This window comes from Megalops cyprinoides, chromosome 3, assembly GCF_013368585.1.
Source record: "Megalops cyprinoides isolate fMegCyp1 chromosome 3, fMegCyp1.pri, whole genome shotgun sequence".
Lineage (NCBI taxonomy): Eukaryota > Metazoa > Chordata > Actinopteri > Elopiformes > Megalopidae > Megalops > Megalops cyprinoides.
The window spans coordinates 11,539,915-11,554,048 of NC_050585.1; the positions used below are offsets into that span (position 1 = coordinate 11,539,915).

General features: G+C 51.2%; 1 protein-coding gene across 2 annotated transcripts in view; it reads left to right on the plus strand.

Annotated features, from left to right (window-relative positions):
• Positions 1 to 14,134, plus strand: part of zzef1 (zinc finger, ZZ-type with EF hand domain 1) — a 35,939-nt gene that overhangs the window by 15,475 nt on the left and 6,330 nt on the right. Inside the window, exons 27-52 of one of the 2 annotated variants that reach the window (XM_036523401.1) lie at positions 129 to 208; positions 400 to 490; positions 868 to 1,390; positions 1,783 to 1,947; positions 2,463 to 2,582; positions 2,699 to 2,860; positions 3,273 to 3,402; positions 4,333 to 4,471; positions 4,965 to 5,130; positions 5,232 to 5,494; positions 5,947 to 6,116; positions 6,442 to 6,625; positions 6,866 to 7,053; positions 7,157 to 7,434; positions 7,516 to 7,690; positions 8,011 to 8,143; positions 8,273 to 8,493; positions 8,988 to 9,302; positions 9,450 to 9,550; positions 9,793 to 9,928; positions 10,346 to 10,705; positions 11,120 to 11,263; positions 11,407 to 11,575; positions 11,923 to 12,021; positions 12,788 to 12,953; positions 13,276 to 13,426. In XM_036523401.1, coding sequence (XP_036379294.1) covers positions 129 to 208; positions 400 to 490; positions 868 to 1,390; positions 1,783 to 1,947; positions 2,463 to 2,582; positions 2,699 to 2,860; positions 3,273 to 3,402; positions 4,333 to 4,471; positions 4,965 to 5,130; positions 5,232 to 5,494; positions 5,947 to 6,116; positions 6,442 to 6,625; positions 6,866 to 7,053; positions 7,157 to 7,434; positions 7,516 to 7,690; positions 8,011 to 8,143; positions 8,273 to 8,493; positions 8,988 to 9,302; positions 9,450 to 9,550; positions 9,793 to 9,928; positions 10,346 to 10,705; positions 11,120 to 11,263; positions 11,407 to 11,575; positions 11,923 to 12,021; positions 12,788 to 12,953; positions 13,276 to 13,426 — 4,829 coding nt within the window. The remainder of the gene's footprint in view (positions 1 to 128; positions 209 to 399; positions 491 to 867; positions 1,391 to 1,782; positions 1,948 to 2,462; positions 2,583 to 2,698; positions 2,861 to 3,272; positions 3,403 to 4,332; positions 4,472 to 4,964; positions 5,131 to 5,231; positions 5,495 to 5,946; positions 6,117 to 6,441; positions 6,626 to 6,865; positions 7,054 to 7,156; positions 7,435 to 7,515; positions 7,691 to 8,010; positions 8,144 to 8,272; positions 8,494 to 8,987; positions 9,303 to 9,449; positions 9,551 to 9,792; positions 9,929 to 10,345; positions 10,706 to 11,119; positions 11,264 to 11,406; positions 11,576 to 11,922; positions 12,022 to 12,787; positions 12,954 to 13,275; positions 13,427 to 14,134) is intronic. The other variant, XM_036523402.1, reaches the window with a different exon arrangement.

The window sequence follows — 14,134 nt, forward strand, 5'->3', positions numbered from 1 at the left end:
CTACTGTGATTCTGGGTGGAAGGTACTGAGGTCAAGCTCTGTCCTGCATATGAATGAGATGGCAGCTGTACCTGGGTGTCAGTTATGCTTATTTAATGTGAATTTCTCTCTCTCTGGTCTGTGATCAGTTGCCCAGGGGGGTCAGGGGAGCCTGAGTGAAGAGTTTGTTCAGGTGTACAGTCTTGCCGAGGGGATAAAAACATGGATGGTGAGTTGAATAATTCACTGAACTTTTGAAAGTACCGTGATTTAAAGTTTTTTAGACCACTGACCTCTCGCTGCTTTTCCAAAACTTCTCCCTACTATTCAAGTGGAATATGCTGGGTTTTGATGTGCGGTTCTTTTGCTGAGAATATTATGAAACTCATTAGCCAGTTATGTACATTGTCTGTTTTTCAGCTCGAAATGAAACAGAGGTACCTGGTGGGAAAAATGAACGTCCCAGATGAAAAAGAGGAAGATCAAAGTGAGGTGAACATGGAGTCGCTGGGTGAGTAGTACCTGTATCTCAGCTGACATTTCCATAGCCCGCATTTAATGAAAGCCTGTGCTTCTCTCCTTTGAAGTCACTGTTTATGCCAGACTTGTGAAACAAAATATTTTATCAGCTGAAGTGTGTTGCTGTGCAGTCGTGTTTTTGAGGTACAAAATAATTCATTTAAGCCAGACGCGCTTGTCGTCTTCTCTATTTTACACTGTGTGAGACCGGCCTCTCTCTCCTTCTCTGTCTTTCTCCCCCCTTCTCTCTCTTTCTCTCTCTCTCTCCCCCACCTCTCTTGGTCTCCTTTTCCCTCACTCTCACTCTGTTTCTCTCTCTCTGTCTTTCTTTTTGTCACTCTGATGAACTCCCTCTCTCTCCCCCTCCAGCGGACACCTGCATCCTGAAGAGTCTGCTCTTGTTCAGGTTCAGCCCCAGCCCCATTGGAGCTCAGAGGCAGGACAGCGAGGCGGCCAGGGCCCCGGGGGGTGGAGCCGCCCACCCCCTGCTGAGGTCAGTCTCCATATCTGAGGGGGACTTCCAGGCCAGTCCTTCCTCAGGGCCCCAGGCCAGTGGGGCTGAAGCCAGCAGTGATGCCCCTGCCCCCACCCCGGAAGAGAGCCACCCCTCTCGGATTCAGCCACAGAGCTCCTCGGCTTCGGACCCCGGTTCAGCCAGCGGCCTGGCCGCCAGCCCCCAAAGGGGATCCACGGAGAGCCTGGTGTCCCAGCCAGGCGACCCCTCCTCCCCCTCTGCCCTCGTCCGCAAGGCCCCCTTCAGCAAGGGCCGCCTTCGCCTGCTCTCCTTCAGGTCCATGGAGGAGCCCCGCCTCACAGTCTCCATCAAGGACCGCTTCCCCATCCTCAAACACATCCTGAGCTTCATGAAGGACCAGGCCATCAGCGACGCCAAGTATGCCACCTGACACACAGCTCTCCCTTATGCAAAACGATTAGCCATAATCATCCACCCACTGGCGACTAGGTTTGAATACATCGCAGGTCAAAGACAATGGAGGACAAGCATAATAATCTCTAACCACTACTGATTTTATATATATACATACACACACACACACACATATGTATATGTAATGTGTATACATACACACACATCTGTATAACAGCATGAATATACTGTATATATTTAGTTATTACCAATGTCAGTAATGAAGTTCTTACTGAATAGACTAATGGAGAGATGTTTGCGTTTCACTGTTCCCTGTGTCTGCTGGTTTATATTTTGCTGCCCGTGTCACGCAGCGGAAAGGCGTGGTTGTTCACCTGAGTGTGTCTGTCACGCAGCGTGCTGCAGGTGCTGTCCCTGAAGAAGGCCCAGGCTCTCAGCGTGTGCGAGGTGCTAAAGATGGTGCGGCAGTGTTTGCGGTCGCTCGGCACGCCGCACCTCTTCCAGGCCCCCTGCATCCTGTTCCTGCAGGAGCTGCTGGCCTGCCAGAAGGACTTCACCAGGTACGGGCCCGGGGCCAGCCGCTCCAGGAGTGGCAAACGTTACTGGAACTGGAGGCTATTTTAAAATGTTGAATTTTGAATCTTTTCAGCGTCTCAGCCCAGGGCTTTCTGAAAGTTGCTGAAAGCTGCAGTAGAAGTAGAACTGTTGAGTAGAAGATATGCACGGTGAATTGCATATGAACGGTCCTGGATAAAGGAGTCTGCCAAGTGACTTTGTTAATAATAACAGTAATGATTGTGCTGATGTCAGTAACGATGGTAATAATTACTGTAATAATAGCAGTAGTAATAACCGGGCTAAACGTACCATGGGGGGAAATTGTAAAACCCTTTGGACTTTGAGTCTAGACCATTGAGTCCTGAAGTGGAAATATTTGGTTTAATAGGCGTAATAAATCTGAGCGGTCAGGTGGTCTAAACTGACTGATGTAATCTGCTGCAATCTGTTTTTCAGCTATGAATCTTGAGTCTGTATCAGCGGGTATTGGTTTGCTCACTCTCTGTTCCCCCTGCAGTTACTTTGCCCAGTTGTCTGGCAGCGGGCAGGAGCTGCGGGAGGAGGTCCGGCAGTCCTACCACCAGCTGGTGCTGATGCTGGTGGAAGCGGTGCAGGGCTTCAGCACGCTCAGTGAAAAGTAGGGCTTCTCTCTCTACCGGCCGCGCGTCTGCGGCTGTCGGAGCAGTGCTGCTCTTATTGTTCTTCAGTTAGCGTCAAACGTGCTGACCGTGACCCGTCTCTCCTGGTGTCCAGAGCCCTGCTGCCCGCCCTCTCCTGTGTTCAAACCTGCCTGCTCCACCTGCTGGACATGAGCTGGGAGACGCAGGACCTCTCCCTCTTCCTGGACATCAAGCTGCCGGACCTCCTGCTCAACATGTCTCAGGAGAACATCAGCGTCCACGACATCGCCATCAGGTAGTGCTTCCCGTCCCGCGTTGTACGGGTTTGCATGTGAACGATACAGCATACTGTATACCAGTCTCCTGTGTGAACCGAGTAATTTATAAGTTGGTTTATTACATGCAAATATGAAACAAATGCATGTTTTCATACACGCATATTTTCCATGTATGTATTGTAAAAACAGAAGGATATCTGTTCAAGGAATTGAGGTGAGGGACCTGGCACAAGCATGCAGTGGCAGCCCTGGGTTCAGACACATAACCCTCTGGTTACAAGTTCCCTGGCCCAACACTCCCGCTTCCCAATTCCCAACTTTTTTTTTCCTACCGAAATCAGTATGATAGTCAGCAGCCCCCCCCCTACGGCGCTGAGACAAGTGATGACAATAATGACGGTTTTCTAACGGCTGTCCTCTGTCCCTCAGCCAGTGGACCGAGGAGGACGAGATTGCCGACTACGAGCGGAACTGCGAGTGGATGGACGAGTGCCAGGACGGCATGTTTGAGAAGTGGTACGACAAGATTGTTCAGGGCACACTGGAAGACAGAAGGAAGGTAGGCCTGAGTCACCACTAAGTTTGTTAGGCAGTATTTTTATTCATCATTTTGAGTTGGACAATAAACTAATGTGAAATATAAAGTAAAAATAAATGTGAAGATAACAGTGCAGCTTGTGCAGCTAACCTGGCTAACCATCGAAGATTATACCAGAATGTTTGTTTCAGATAGTTAAATATTTAACAGAATGGAGTTGTGGATCCAGGGGCCTTAAAAGACACCTGCCATTTATTGTCTGTGTGTATTTATAGGAGCAAACATTTACTAACATGCAATGTTTAAAATCCATTAGAAGTCATATAGTTCAAATGAAATACACGGTTAACAATGTGTTTGCGTTGTAGGCCATGTCTTTATATTCCTTACAAGTAGTCAGTCCGGTTCTTACCCTGTTAGTTCCATGGATATGTGTGCTTACTACCACACACAGTATACATTTAATTGAATTTCTACCAAGTTTATTGGGCAATAACAGTACAAAAGTTTAAATTTAAAAAAAAAAATGTGGAGGCTGGTTTTTAGCTGAACAGAAGATTAATTAAACCCAAGAAGTGAGTTTTAAGTGATTGTAACATCAAACAAAAGATGAAAAAAAATTGGAAATTCAAACAAGAGCACTGCGGCTATTTACACGACCTGAAAGAGTCTGAAAGACTTTCCTGCCCACACTGTTATTGTACTGGTACGATACAATACGTGGGTTCACTTCAGCGTTTTCACCGCTGGGTAAATCAGTGGGTTGATATAGCCCCTGCAGCTGAAAAAATTGGGCAGATATGGTATTAAAGCATGTCAGAGTAAATTGCCAGTCTTACGGAGTTTCGTCTGGATGGGTGCTGAAATGGCTGTGGAAAGCGTAGCACCAGCATGTGGTTGTCTCTGTGCTCTGTGGCCCTGCGTGCTGACATGCGTCTCTCCCCTCCCAAGATGCACATGTTCATCGCCCGCTACTGCGACCTGCTGAACGTGGAGATCTCCTGCGACGGCTGCGAGAGGATCGCCCCCTGGCACAGATACCGCTGCCTGCAGTGCACGGACATGGACCTCTGCAAGACCTGCTTCCTCAGTGAGCGGCGCTCGCCCCGTGGCGTCTAACACACTCGCCCCCCAGTCAGCAGCCAGCGCTCTTCCCTCTCCCTGCTGAAGGCGCGTGATGTCTACATCAAGACTTCAGTCTGTGGCTGCTCTTAATCAATATTCATGAACTGGAGGCTGGGCTGGAACGTGCTTTGGTTCTGAATGAGCGGCTGCTACAGCAGCATGTCCAACCATAATGAATAGTATCAGAACCGGATAAGTGAGGGTCTCGCTGCTAATGAATATCCATGATCACCTGTCTTCACCAGAGCTCTTAGGGTCCACTGGAGCGTCTGCTAAATGACAGTAATGTAATGTAAAATGTCCAACAATACTGCGACAGATCTTTGTAGAGTCTTGCACGTAGGTCGCTTCTCACAGTACCTCTGGGACCACACTGGATTCTGTTCATGTTCAGATTATAAAACGAGCGCAATCGCCTTTGCGTGTTCTTGAGAGGGCTGTGTGTCTGCCGAGCCCAGGTGGCGCCAAACCGGAGGGTCACGAGGACGACCATGAGATGGTGAACATGGAGTACGCCTGCGACCACTGCCAGGGCCTCATCGTGGGCAGCAGGATCAACTGCAACGTGTGCGTGGACTTTGACCTCTGCTTCGGGTGCTACAATGCTAAGAAGTACCCAGACAGGTAAACTGCACGTCTCCGGTCACGGTCTTTCTCTCAGGCCATTGTGAATCGTGGCAGCTAACCTGGGCACCCTCTGTTGTTTTCACTCCCCGGGTCCCCAGCCATTTGCCCACCCACCGCATCACTGTGTACCCCATGGTGACCATCCGCATCAGCGATCGTCACAGGCTCATCCAGCCCTACATCCACAACTACTCCTGGCTGCTGTTCGCCACGCTGGCCCTGTACACCTCCGACCTGACCAGCGAGAAGGAGCTGGAGGGAGAGCCCCTGAGCCCCAGCGTCCTGGCCAAGGCCACCGCCCTACAGACCCGCTGCTCCGAGCTCATCGCCGAGTGCCTCCTTAAAGGGCAGACAGGAAAAGGTGGGAAGCCGTAGCATTCAGGCTTAGGCTTAGAGAGTTTTCATCCTTCCTCTGCTTTCATCGGTACATGGTGTTAAACACTGCATTACTCCCTGTGTTATTTTAGAAATTACAAAGGGGAATAACAATGATTGAGTAAAATGTTGACAAGGTTTTTTTTTTCTGCTCTTGCACGTCTGTGGTCCGTGTCCTGCATCTTCGGAACTGAAGCAGGTTGAGTTTCAGTCCGCCTTGGCTTAAGTCTTTCTGCTTCAGCCTTCCTCAGTTTTGGTTGTCCTTGCTTTCAGTCTTCCACGGCTTCAGTTTTCCTAATTTTGCCTCCTTCAGCTGCAGACTTCCCCAGTTTGCCTTCCCCAGTTTCAGTCTTCCTCAGCTCCATTCTTCCGCTGCTTTAAGTCTGCCTCATCTTCAGCCTGTTTCTCTCCTGTTTCTCTCCCGTTTCTCCCCCGCAGGTCTGAGGGCCTCTGCCCTGCTGTCTCTGTTGTCTCCCAACGAGTCGGCCTCAGAGAGCGAGCTGTGCCCTGGCAGCCCAGAGTCCAGCCAGGAGCTCAGCAGCACGGACACCTCCTCCCTGCCCGGCAGCACTGCAGCCGTCTGCTCCCCGCTGCCCCCCAAGGACAAGGTGACTGCCGCGCCACCGAGACCTCGCCGCCTCTCCCAGGCATTTCCTCTCTGATCGAGTGCCATTCAGCAATCTGCGTCTCACAATCTGTGCGCGTTTCTATTAATAGAGCCGAGTCAGATTGCACAGTATGCTCAGTATGGCTGGATAGATGAACTTGGCAGTCGAATTGGCAAAATGACCATCTCAGCCATTTGAACACCTGAATGGAATATTTTTGCTTATACTCCTCTTGACTGTAAATGCTTTTTGATGCACTTTGAAAGCCAAGCTGTTATGTGGCCAAGCTCCTTATCCCATTGTTTGCTTGTTCGTTCCTCTGAAGATCAAAGAGCAGGTCCAGGAGGGAGACTCGCCGGCCGCCCCCAAAGCGCCATTGGTAGAAGAGGCAGCATCGGTAGATGAGGCCGGGAAGAGGAAGCTGGTGTCTCAGGATACACTGGACTCCACCAGTCTCAGTCAGACACCCTCTGTGTCCAGCGAGGACACCCTGTCCCCTGTGGTCAGAGGTACAGGCAGCTTAAACTTCAGTGGGGAATGTTTTCATATTTACAGATGGTGTTAGTCGGATGGTTAGCGTCTTTTATCAAGCATACAGTATGTGTGCTGTGTGCTTAGTGAATGAAACTTATGATAGATGATAAGAATGGCTTAGATATGTAGATTAAGAATAAAGGAAATTTAAATCATAGTTGCTTCTTCAGAAGCTGCTTTGTGATATTCACATAGGAGAAATTAATGCTTGGTAGTTTGTGATCTTCTAGGATCGGAGGGCAGTGCCGAGACAGCTGTCACCCCGGTGTCGGAGAACCCGGACGCCCCCAAAGAACAGGACGAGAAGGCGGCCAGGGTGCCCCTCCAGGAGCACGTGTTCGCCGAGTGCTCCAGAGAAAGGATTCTGGGACTGCTGGCAGCCATGCTGCCCCCAGCCAAGCCCGTAAGATACTAAATGCAGATTCAGCCCTCTGTTTTGTTGAAAAATAGCCTGAGGTTTGTGATGTGATGCGCGGGTGCTGAGCGTCTGCCTGTGGCCTCCGCAGGGCTGCATCATGTCCCTGCAGAGCCTCAGCCCCATCCTCCCGCTGCTCTTCCGCGTGGTCATCTCCAACGCCGGCTGCCTGAACGAGACCTACCACCTGACCCTGGGGCTGCTGGGCCAGCTCCTGCTGCGCATCTCCCCGGCCGCCGCCGACGCCGCCGTCACAGAGGCCCTGGCCGACAAGTACGTGCTGCTGGCCCTGGGGGACGGCGCCCCCGACACGCAGGGCTGGAAGACCACGCAGCTGCTCTTCAGCCTGGGCGCTGTGTGTCTGGACAGGTGAGGCCCCCTGCACGTCTCTCAGTGCAGCGACGCTGCGCGTAGGGGAAGGATGCTAACAGGAACCGGTCTCTGTCGCAGCCGCATCGGCCTGGACTGGGCGTGCTCGGTGGCGGACATCCTGCAGGACCTGAACGCCTGCCCCCAGTGGTGTCCCGTCATCGCTGCCTTCACCGACCACTGCATCAGACAGCTGCCCCGCCAGCTCAAACGCACCAACCTCTTCACCCTGCTCGTGCTCGTGGGCTTCCCTGAGGTACGTATGACCCCAAATTTATGCCTAAGTTTTTCTCCTATACACTGCTGTTGCTGTTAAGAAGAATAATATTTTACTTTTACTGCCTCGCTGAATGATGCCCCTCCCCCACTTCCCCCGTACTTTGCGCATTTTTTTGATCGCATCTAACATGTTTATACATTTATATACGTGGATGTTTACTGAATCAGTTCAGGTGAAGTAACCTAAGCTGGAGAGCAAAATGGCGGTGTCTTCTAACCACTGCTCCTCCCTGCCAGAATTTAGTAAGCTTTAAAAACTGGTCCCTTTTGAAAACGGGATACTCTCCGGCTCGTCAGGTGTTGTGCATGGGAACCCACGCCATCTTCATCGACAACGCCAACGAGCAGCACAGCATGATCCTGCTGAAGCACTTCACCGAGAAAAACCGGGCGGCCGTGGTGGACGTCAAAACCCGCAAGAGGAGGACAGGTGAGTCTCCAAACGCACCCCATCCCAGGGGTTACACGTTGCCACAGAGCTGTGGTGTTTTTTTTGTTGTTGTTATTTATGTTTTGTATTTTTGACGTCCCTCCCCCTGTCCCCTCTGTACCACTCCAGTGAAGGACTACCAGCTGGTGCAGCCGCACGAGCAGGCGGACCGGAACGCGGCGGGGGAGAAGCCCTCCCCCGGCCAGGCCCACCTCACCCGCTACCTGCACAACTTCACCTCCATCACCAGCCTCCTGCTCCAGAGCAGCCCGGACAGCAGCTCCCCGGAGGCCGTGGAGGCCACCTGGGTGCTGTCCCTTGCCCTCAAGGGCCTCTACAACACGCTGAAGGTGACATGACACACTGCCTCCGTGCTGCGCTCTGTTAAAGTTCACACTCTACCGCACGCTGCTAAATGGTGGGGTGTGTCCCAGATTTGATATGTGCTTAGTGTTGTGTGGTTGGTGCTTTTCATTTAGGTTTGACCCTTTGAATGGACCATTCACCATGGCAGTTTAAGGAGTTTGTGTAAGGCACATATACACCGCAAAATGCGTTAGAGTAAATGCATCAGGCATCTCTTACCGTTTACCGGCCAGTTCCCACTGTACATTGTCATAGTTATTCAAGATGCGTTTGCCTTCCTTTTGCCTCAGTCATCATGCTATGGCACTTCCTCTGGCCCTCGTCTTTAGTAACGGTTAAAAATCCGTAGTGCACTTAGCAGGAGAGTAGTAGATGCACTGAGCAGGAGAGACCTGAAGCTTCTCTCTCTCTCTCTCTCTCTCTCTCTCTCTCTCTCTCTCTCTCTCTCTCTCTCTCTCTCTCTCTCCTGCGCCCACAGAAGCACGGGGTGGAGGAGGCCCAGGCAGCCATCCAGCAGTCGGGCCTGATCCAGCTGCTGGTGAGGAAGTGCAGCAAGGGCACGGGCTTCAGCAAGATGTGGCTCCTGCGCGACCTGGAGATCCTGTCCATCATGCTGTACTCCTCCAAGAAGGAGATCAACTCCATGGCCGAGGGCGTGGACGCCGAGCCCGAGGACCGCGAGCAGGAGAAGGAGCAGGACTCGGACCACTCCAGCTGCTGCGCCGACGACCTGGACCCCAACAAGCCCGACCCCCTGGAGGGGCTCGACGAGGAGACCAAGATCTGCTTCCAGGTGCGTCCAGCTTCCAAAGGGTGCGGCGCATGGGAAAACTCTCCCCTTTCGGGACGGGCTGCCTGCTAATATTTAGGCAACTTGCTTTGCCTTATCTAAGTGAGGAGTTGGATGTTAAAAAAAGCCACATAATTCTTGTTGGTGCAGATTACCCATGATGCCCTCAATGCCCCTCTGCATATCCTGCGTGCCATGTACGAGCTGCAGATGAAGAGGACGGACTCCTTCTTCCTGGAGGTGCAGAAACGGTGAGGGAGTATATGATGCCATCAATCCAACTTAATGTACCCTAATGTGAGCCTGCAAGCAGTGGCCCATGAATCCTGTCACAGCACAGCTGCCGGCAGAGCCCGGAGGCTCCCCTGCCCGTGACAGAGGGTCCTTTTGGAACCGGAGCTCTCATCGCTCAGTCACCTTGTCAGTCTCTGATGGCTCTCCAGCCCTGAAAGATGTGTTGTGTCGCCCCCTTGTCTCCCCCCCCCCACCCCAGGTTCGACGGAGACGTGATCAAAACGGACGAGACTATCCGCACGCTGGCGCAGAAGTGGCAGCCGTCCAAGCGGCCGCGCTCGGAGGAGAGGAGCGCCAAAGCCGTGGACACGGACATGGTCGTCGTTCCCTGTCTGGTGAGCGCGCCTCCGTTTTGCTCCACTGTGTAAACTCATTCAGTTTCACTCAACAGTTTCAAGCGGCTATTTGCACTAATGACACGTTGGATTCGTCAATATTTGAAATTATTAGGCACCATGGGGTGGTTCCACACCCAATAAAAGTGCTTGGTTGTAGGCACCTAGCATTTACAAATCAATTCTGAATGCGCAATTAACTTACTGGGTACCTCCGCCTGAGCCTGGTGTTCATTTCCAAATGGTTTCTGATTATTGCCAGAAAAACATATTTTCAAGTTACGAGTAGATTACACTATGTTCAATAGCACGTTCGATTTTAAGGTATAATACTGAGAACTATGAAGCGAATAGCCTCAGTTTATAGTAGTTTATTAGTCATAACTTTCTTTCAATGACCCCACGCCCCCTGTGCAGTGCAAGCCGAGCCGCTGCGAGAAGGCCACGGAGGAGACCAACATGGTGACGCAGAAGCTGATCACCAACACGGAGAGCGACCTGCAGCTGAGCTACGCCAAGCAGCGGCGCACCAAGAGCTCGGCGCTGCTGCACAAGGAGCTGGATGCGCGCAGCAACAAGGCCGTGCGCCAGTACCTGTTCAAGGTGAACGAGGCCATCGCCATCCTGTACGCCCGCCACGTGCTGGCCTCGCTGCTGGCCGAGTGGCCCAGTGGCGTGCCCATGAGCGAGGAGGTGCTGGAGCTCAGCGGGGCCTCCCACATGGCCTACATCCTGGACATGCTGATGCAGCTGGAGGAGAAGCACATGTGGGAGAGGGTGAGTCCCGGAACGCCGCGGCCAGGGCTCGGGGTTCAGGGGTTTGGCCCTGCGTGCGCCCTTTTTCTGTCGGTTTGCTGTGTCAAGCAGGATTTTCCTCCATTGTGTCAACTACTGTCAGATGCATAATCTAGTGGGTGATGAAAAATGTACCTTTTTGTCCAATGTTGTGCTGGTAGAATTAGAAACACTCCTTGATGATGAAACCGCTTGAAAACTGCATTTGTGCGTCTGTCTGTGTTTGTGTGCGTCTGTGTCTGGGTGTGTGTGTGTGTGTGTGTGTGTGTGTGTGTGTGTATCTGGGTGTTTGTGTATGTCTGTGTCTGGGTGTGTCTGTGTATCTGTATGTGTGCGTGTCTGTGTGAGACTGTGAGAGAGAGAGGATATAAAACCCTGCTTGACTCCTGTTTGCAGATCCTGCAGAAAGTTCTGAAGGGCTGCAGTGAGAGCATGCTGGGAAGCCTCTCTCTCACGGCCTGCCAGTTCATGGAGGAGCCGGGGATGGCAGTGCAGATCAGAGAGTCCAAGCACCCCTACGACAACAACACCAACTTCGAGGTAGGAACCCACAGCAACCCCCAGTCCAGCCCCAGCTCACTGCCAGAACCACAGCGCTAGTTATGATAAGTACAATAAAACCTCCCGTAAGGATTTTAACTGTGACCTAACCCAGTCATTGTATTTATTTCTTACCCTCCCAGGACAAGGTGCACATCCCCGGTGCCATATACCTGTCGATAAAGTTCGACTCGCGCTGCTACACTGAGGAGGGCTGTGATGAGCTCCTCATGGCCAGCAGCAGCGACTTCCTGCAGGACCTGCACAACTTCAGCGGCTCGCCTCAGAAGTGGACCGACTTCGAAATCCCCGGTGAGATCCCGGAAAAAAAAGGGCCCCCGACCAAAAACTTCCCGTTTGTTTTTAAATAATTGTGTCTCATTTAATTACACTGGGACTGTTTCACTCCCCGCAGGCTTTTGTTTAAAATAGAATTATTTCTGTGTGTATTTTAGCTGCCATCCGTATCTCCAGTTTAATGAGTTGAACCTCTGTGTTTGTTATATTTGAGGATGGCATTTATGCGCTGTGATGGGATCTTTCAGGATTTGTCTTAGGCTGATGGTGCAAATACTGTTAACCAAAGAATCCATTTAAATTATATTAGAATGTATCGTACATGTATCACATCATAATGAAGTTATTCTCTGTTCCCCCAGGAGATACTCTGTATTACAGGTTCATTTCTGACATGAGCAACACAGAGTGGGGATACAAGTTCACTGTCACCGGGGGCCACCGAGGCCGATTTCAGACAGGTTTGTGATCACTGCCCTTACATCTTTCTACTAGCTCCATAAATGTCATTTTTTCATTACTGTATATATTAGTAAACACAGTGTTAGGTCCCCACTACTGTTTAATGACCATTTGTCTTTATTGCATCAGGGTCTGTATATGCTTGATTTATGATTTTACTAATGATGTGAAATACTATGATTTTACTAATCTGTTTCTGTGGCTGATTTCTGAGCATGCTCAGTGCGAACCTTCTGTTTGCCTATTTTGCCTGCCGACCTTTCCCCTGTCAGGGTGCATCCCTGAAAGTGTTTGATCTCCTTTGTCTTGGGCAGCAGCTGTGAAATCGTGACCCGTCGGGAGCGTTTTGCATTTTTTATTGGAGACAATCAAGCTTTAACCTCCTAGCACGACACAAGCCGAAAACCTTGAAACATTAATGAGGTTTTGATTCTTCAGAGGACAGGTTCAGGCTATTCTAGGATGCAGCACTCTGAGGTTGTTTCCTTGTCGCTGAAAACCAAGGCACCACTTTCAGTGTGAAAGTCTCCTGTGCCTCCACGCTTACACTCACATTTATCTACCCTGAGTGAGCTGTGCATTTGTGCAGACACAGTAACCGGTGCTGGTCAGAGGTCAGAGGGATTTTTAAAATCATCACTGTAGGTTAATCATGCGCGCATGTGTGTGTGTGTGTGTGTGTGTGTGTGTGTGTGTGTGTGTGTGTGTGTGTGTGTGTGTGTGTGTGTGTGTGTGTGTGTGTGTTTGCATGTGTTCTGTCCACAGGTTTTGAGATCTTAAAACAGATGCTAGCTGATGAGCAAGCCCTGGGTCACCTACCATTGGCTGATATCTGGGAGTGGCAGGTGGGCGTGGCCTGTCGCCAAACAGGAAACCAGCGACTGAAGGCCATCCACTTACTGTTGCGGATTCTGCAGTGCCCCTCCCAGCGGTAAGGCCCGTTACTCCCTCTGTCCTGTGGGCCAGTTTACCAAACTAACAGTTAATCAAAGCGAGTCTTACTCTTCAGTCATATGATTGCTTATGTACGTATACATACATGACTCCAGCTTGTGTGAAAGTAATACGCTGTTAAGCAAATTTGCGCAGCAGCAAAGAGCGGTGCTCCACACAGGAAGGCTGTTTGCACAGCGTTTGCATGCGGCGCGGTGCCTCGCTGCGTTTGATATAGCGTCCTTTCCCTGGAGTTTGCATGTCCTCCGTGGCGCCGGCCGCGTCTGACCACGCGTTGCCCACCCTCCACCCCCCTGCAGCGGCTGCGACCTGACCCTGCTGCGGCCCCTGTGGCAGCTCTTCAGCACCATGGAGAGCGGCCTGAGTCAGGACCCCACCAGCATCACCGTGCTGCTGCCCCTCCACCGCGCCCTGACCGAGCTCTTCTTCATCGCCGAGACCAAGGCCATCGTGAGTACAGCGCCGTGGGGGGGCTCCCTCGAGCGGGAGACGGGCATTGGGGTGGCTGGGCTGTGTCACCCTGCCCGCCCCTCAGCCCTGGGGTGTGACATAATTACCACAAGTACTTCACCACAGACACCCCTCAAAAAATTGTGTATTCACCCGATGACAGTCATATGATTGCCGTTGACGCAAAATATCTCACACATGGTGGTTGTGACACATGGTGGGTACTTGGTTCTAACGAGTGAGGTAGGGGGGCAGCTGTTGAGCCAGCTAGACTTCACTTCCTTTTAACAAACACCTCACACAAAATTGAGCAAATAGCAAGGCAATATTAATATGAATATAAATGTTCTGTGCTCAGGTATGTTTAAAAGAGTGTAGGCTTCCTGCTCTGACAGCTCACGACAGAATTTTCCAAAAGAGGCAAAAGGTGTAGCTTTGAACTGAGGTGCCTCACATCCTCTACATTAACAATGTGTGAAAGAGAAGCGTGCAGCGGAGTCTGTCTTTCATCTAACTACAGCTGGCTCCTCGGCTCAAATTGCTTCTTAAATCTGACATCTTTTTGAAAAGGTGTGTATATGTGTGAGGGAGGCTAAATCCAGCAGTCAGTGGATCCCAGAGCTTTAAGTCATTTGTTTTACGGTTTCTTCCTTTTCTCGAAAACGATTCCCCCTGAGTCATTTAAGAGCAGGAAGCCATGTTAAAAAG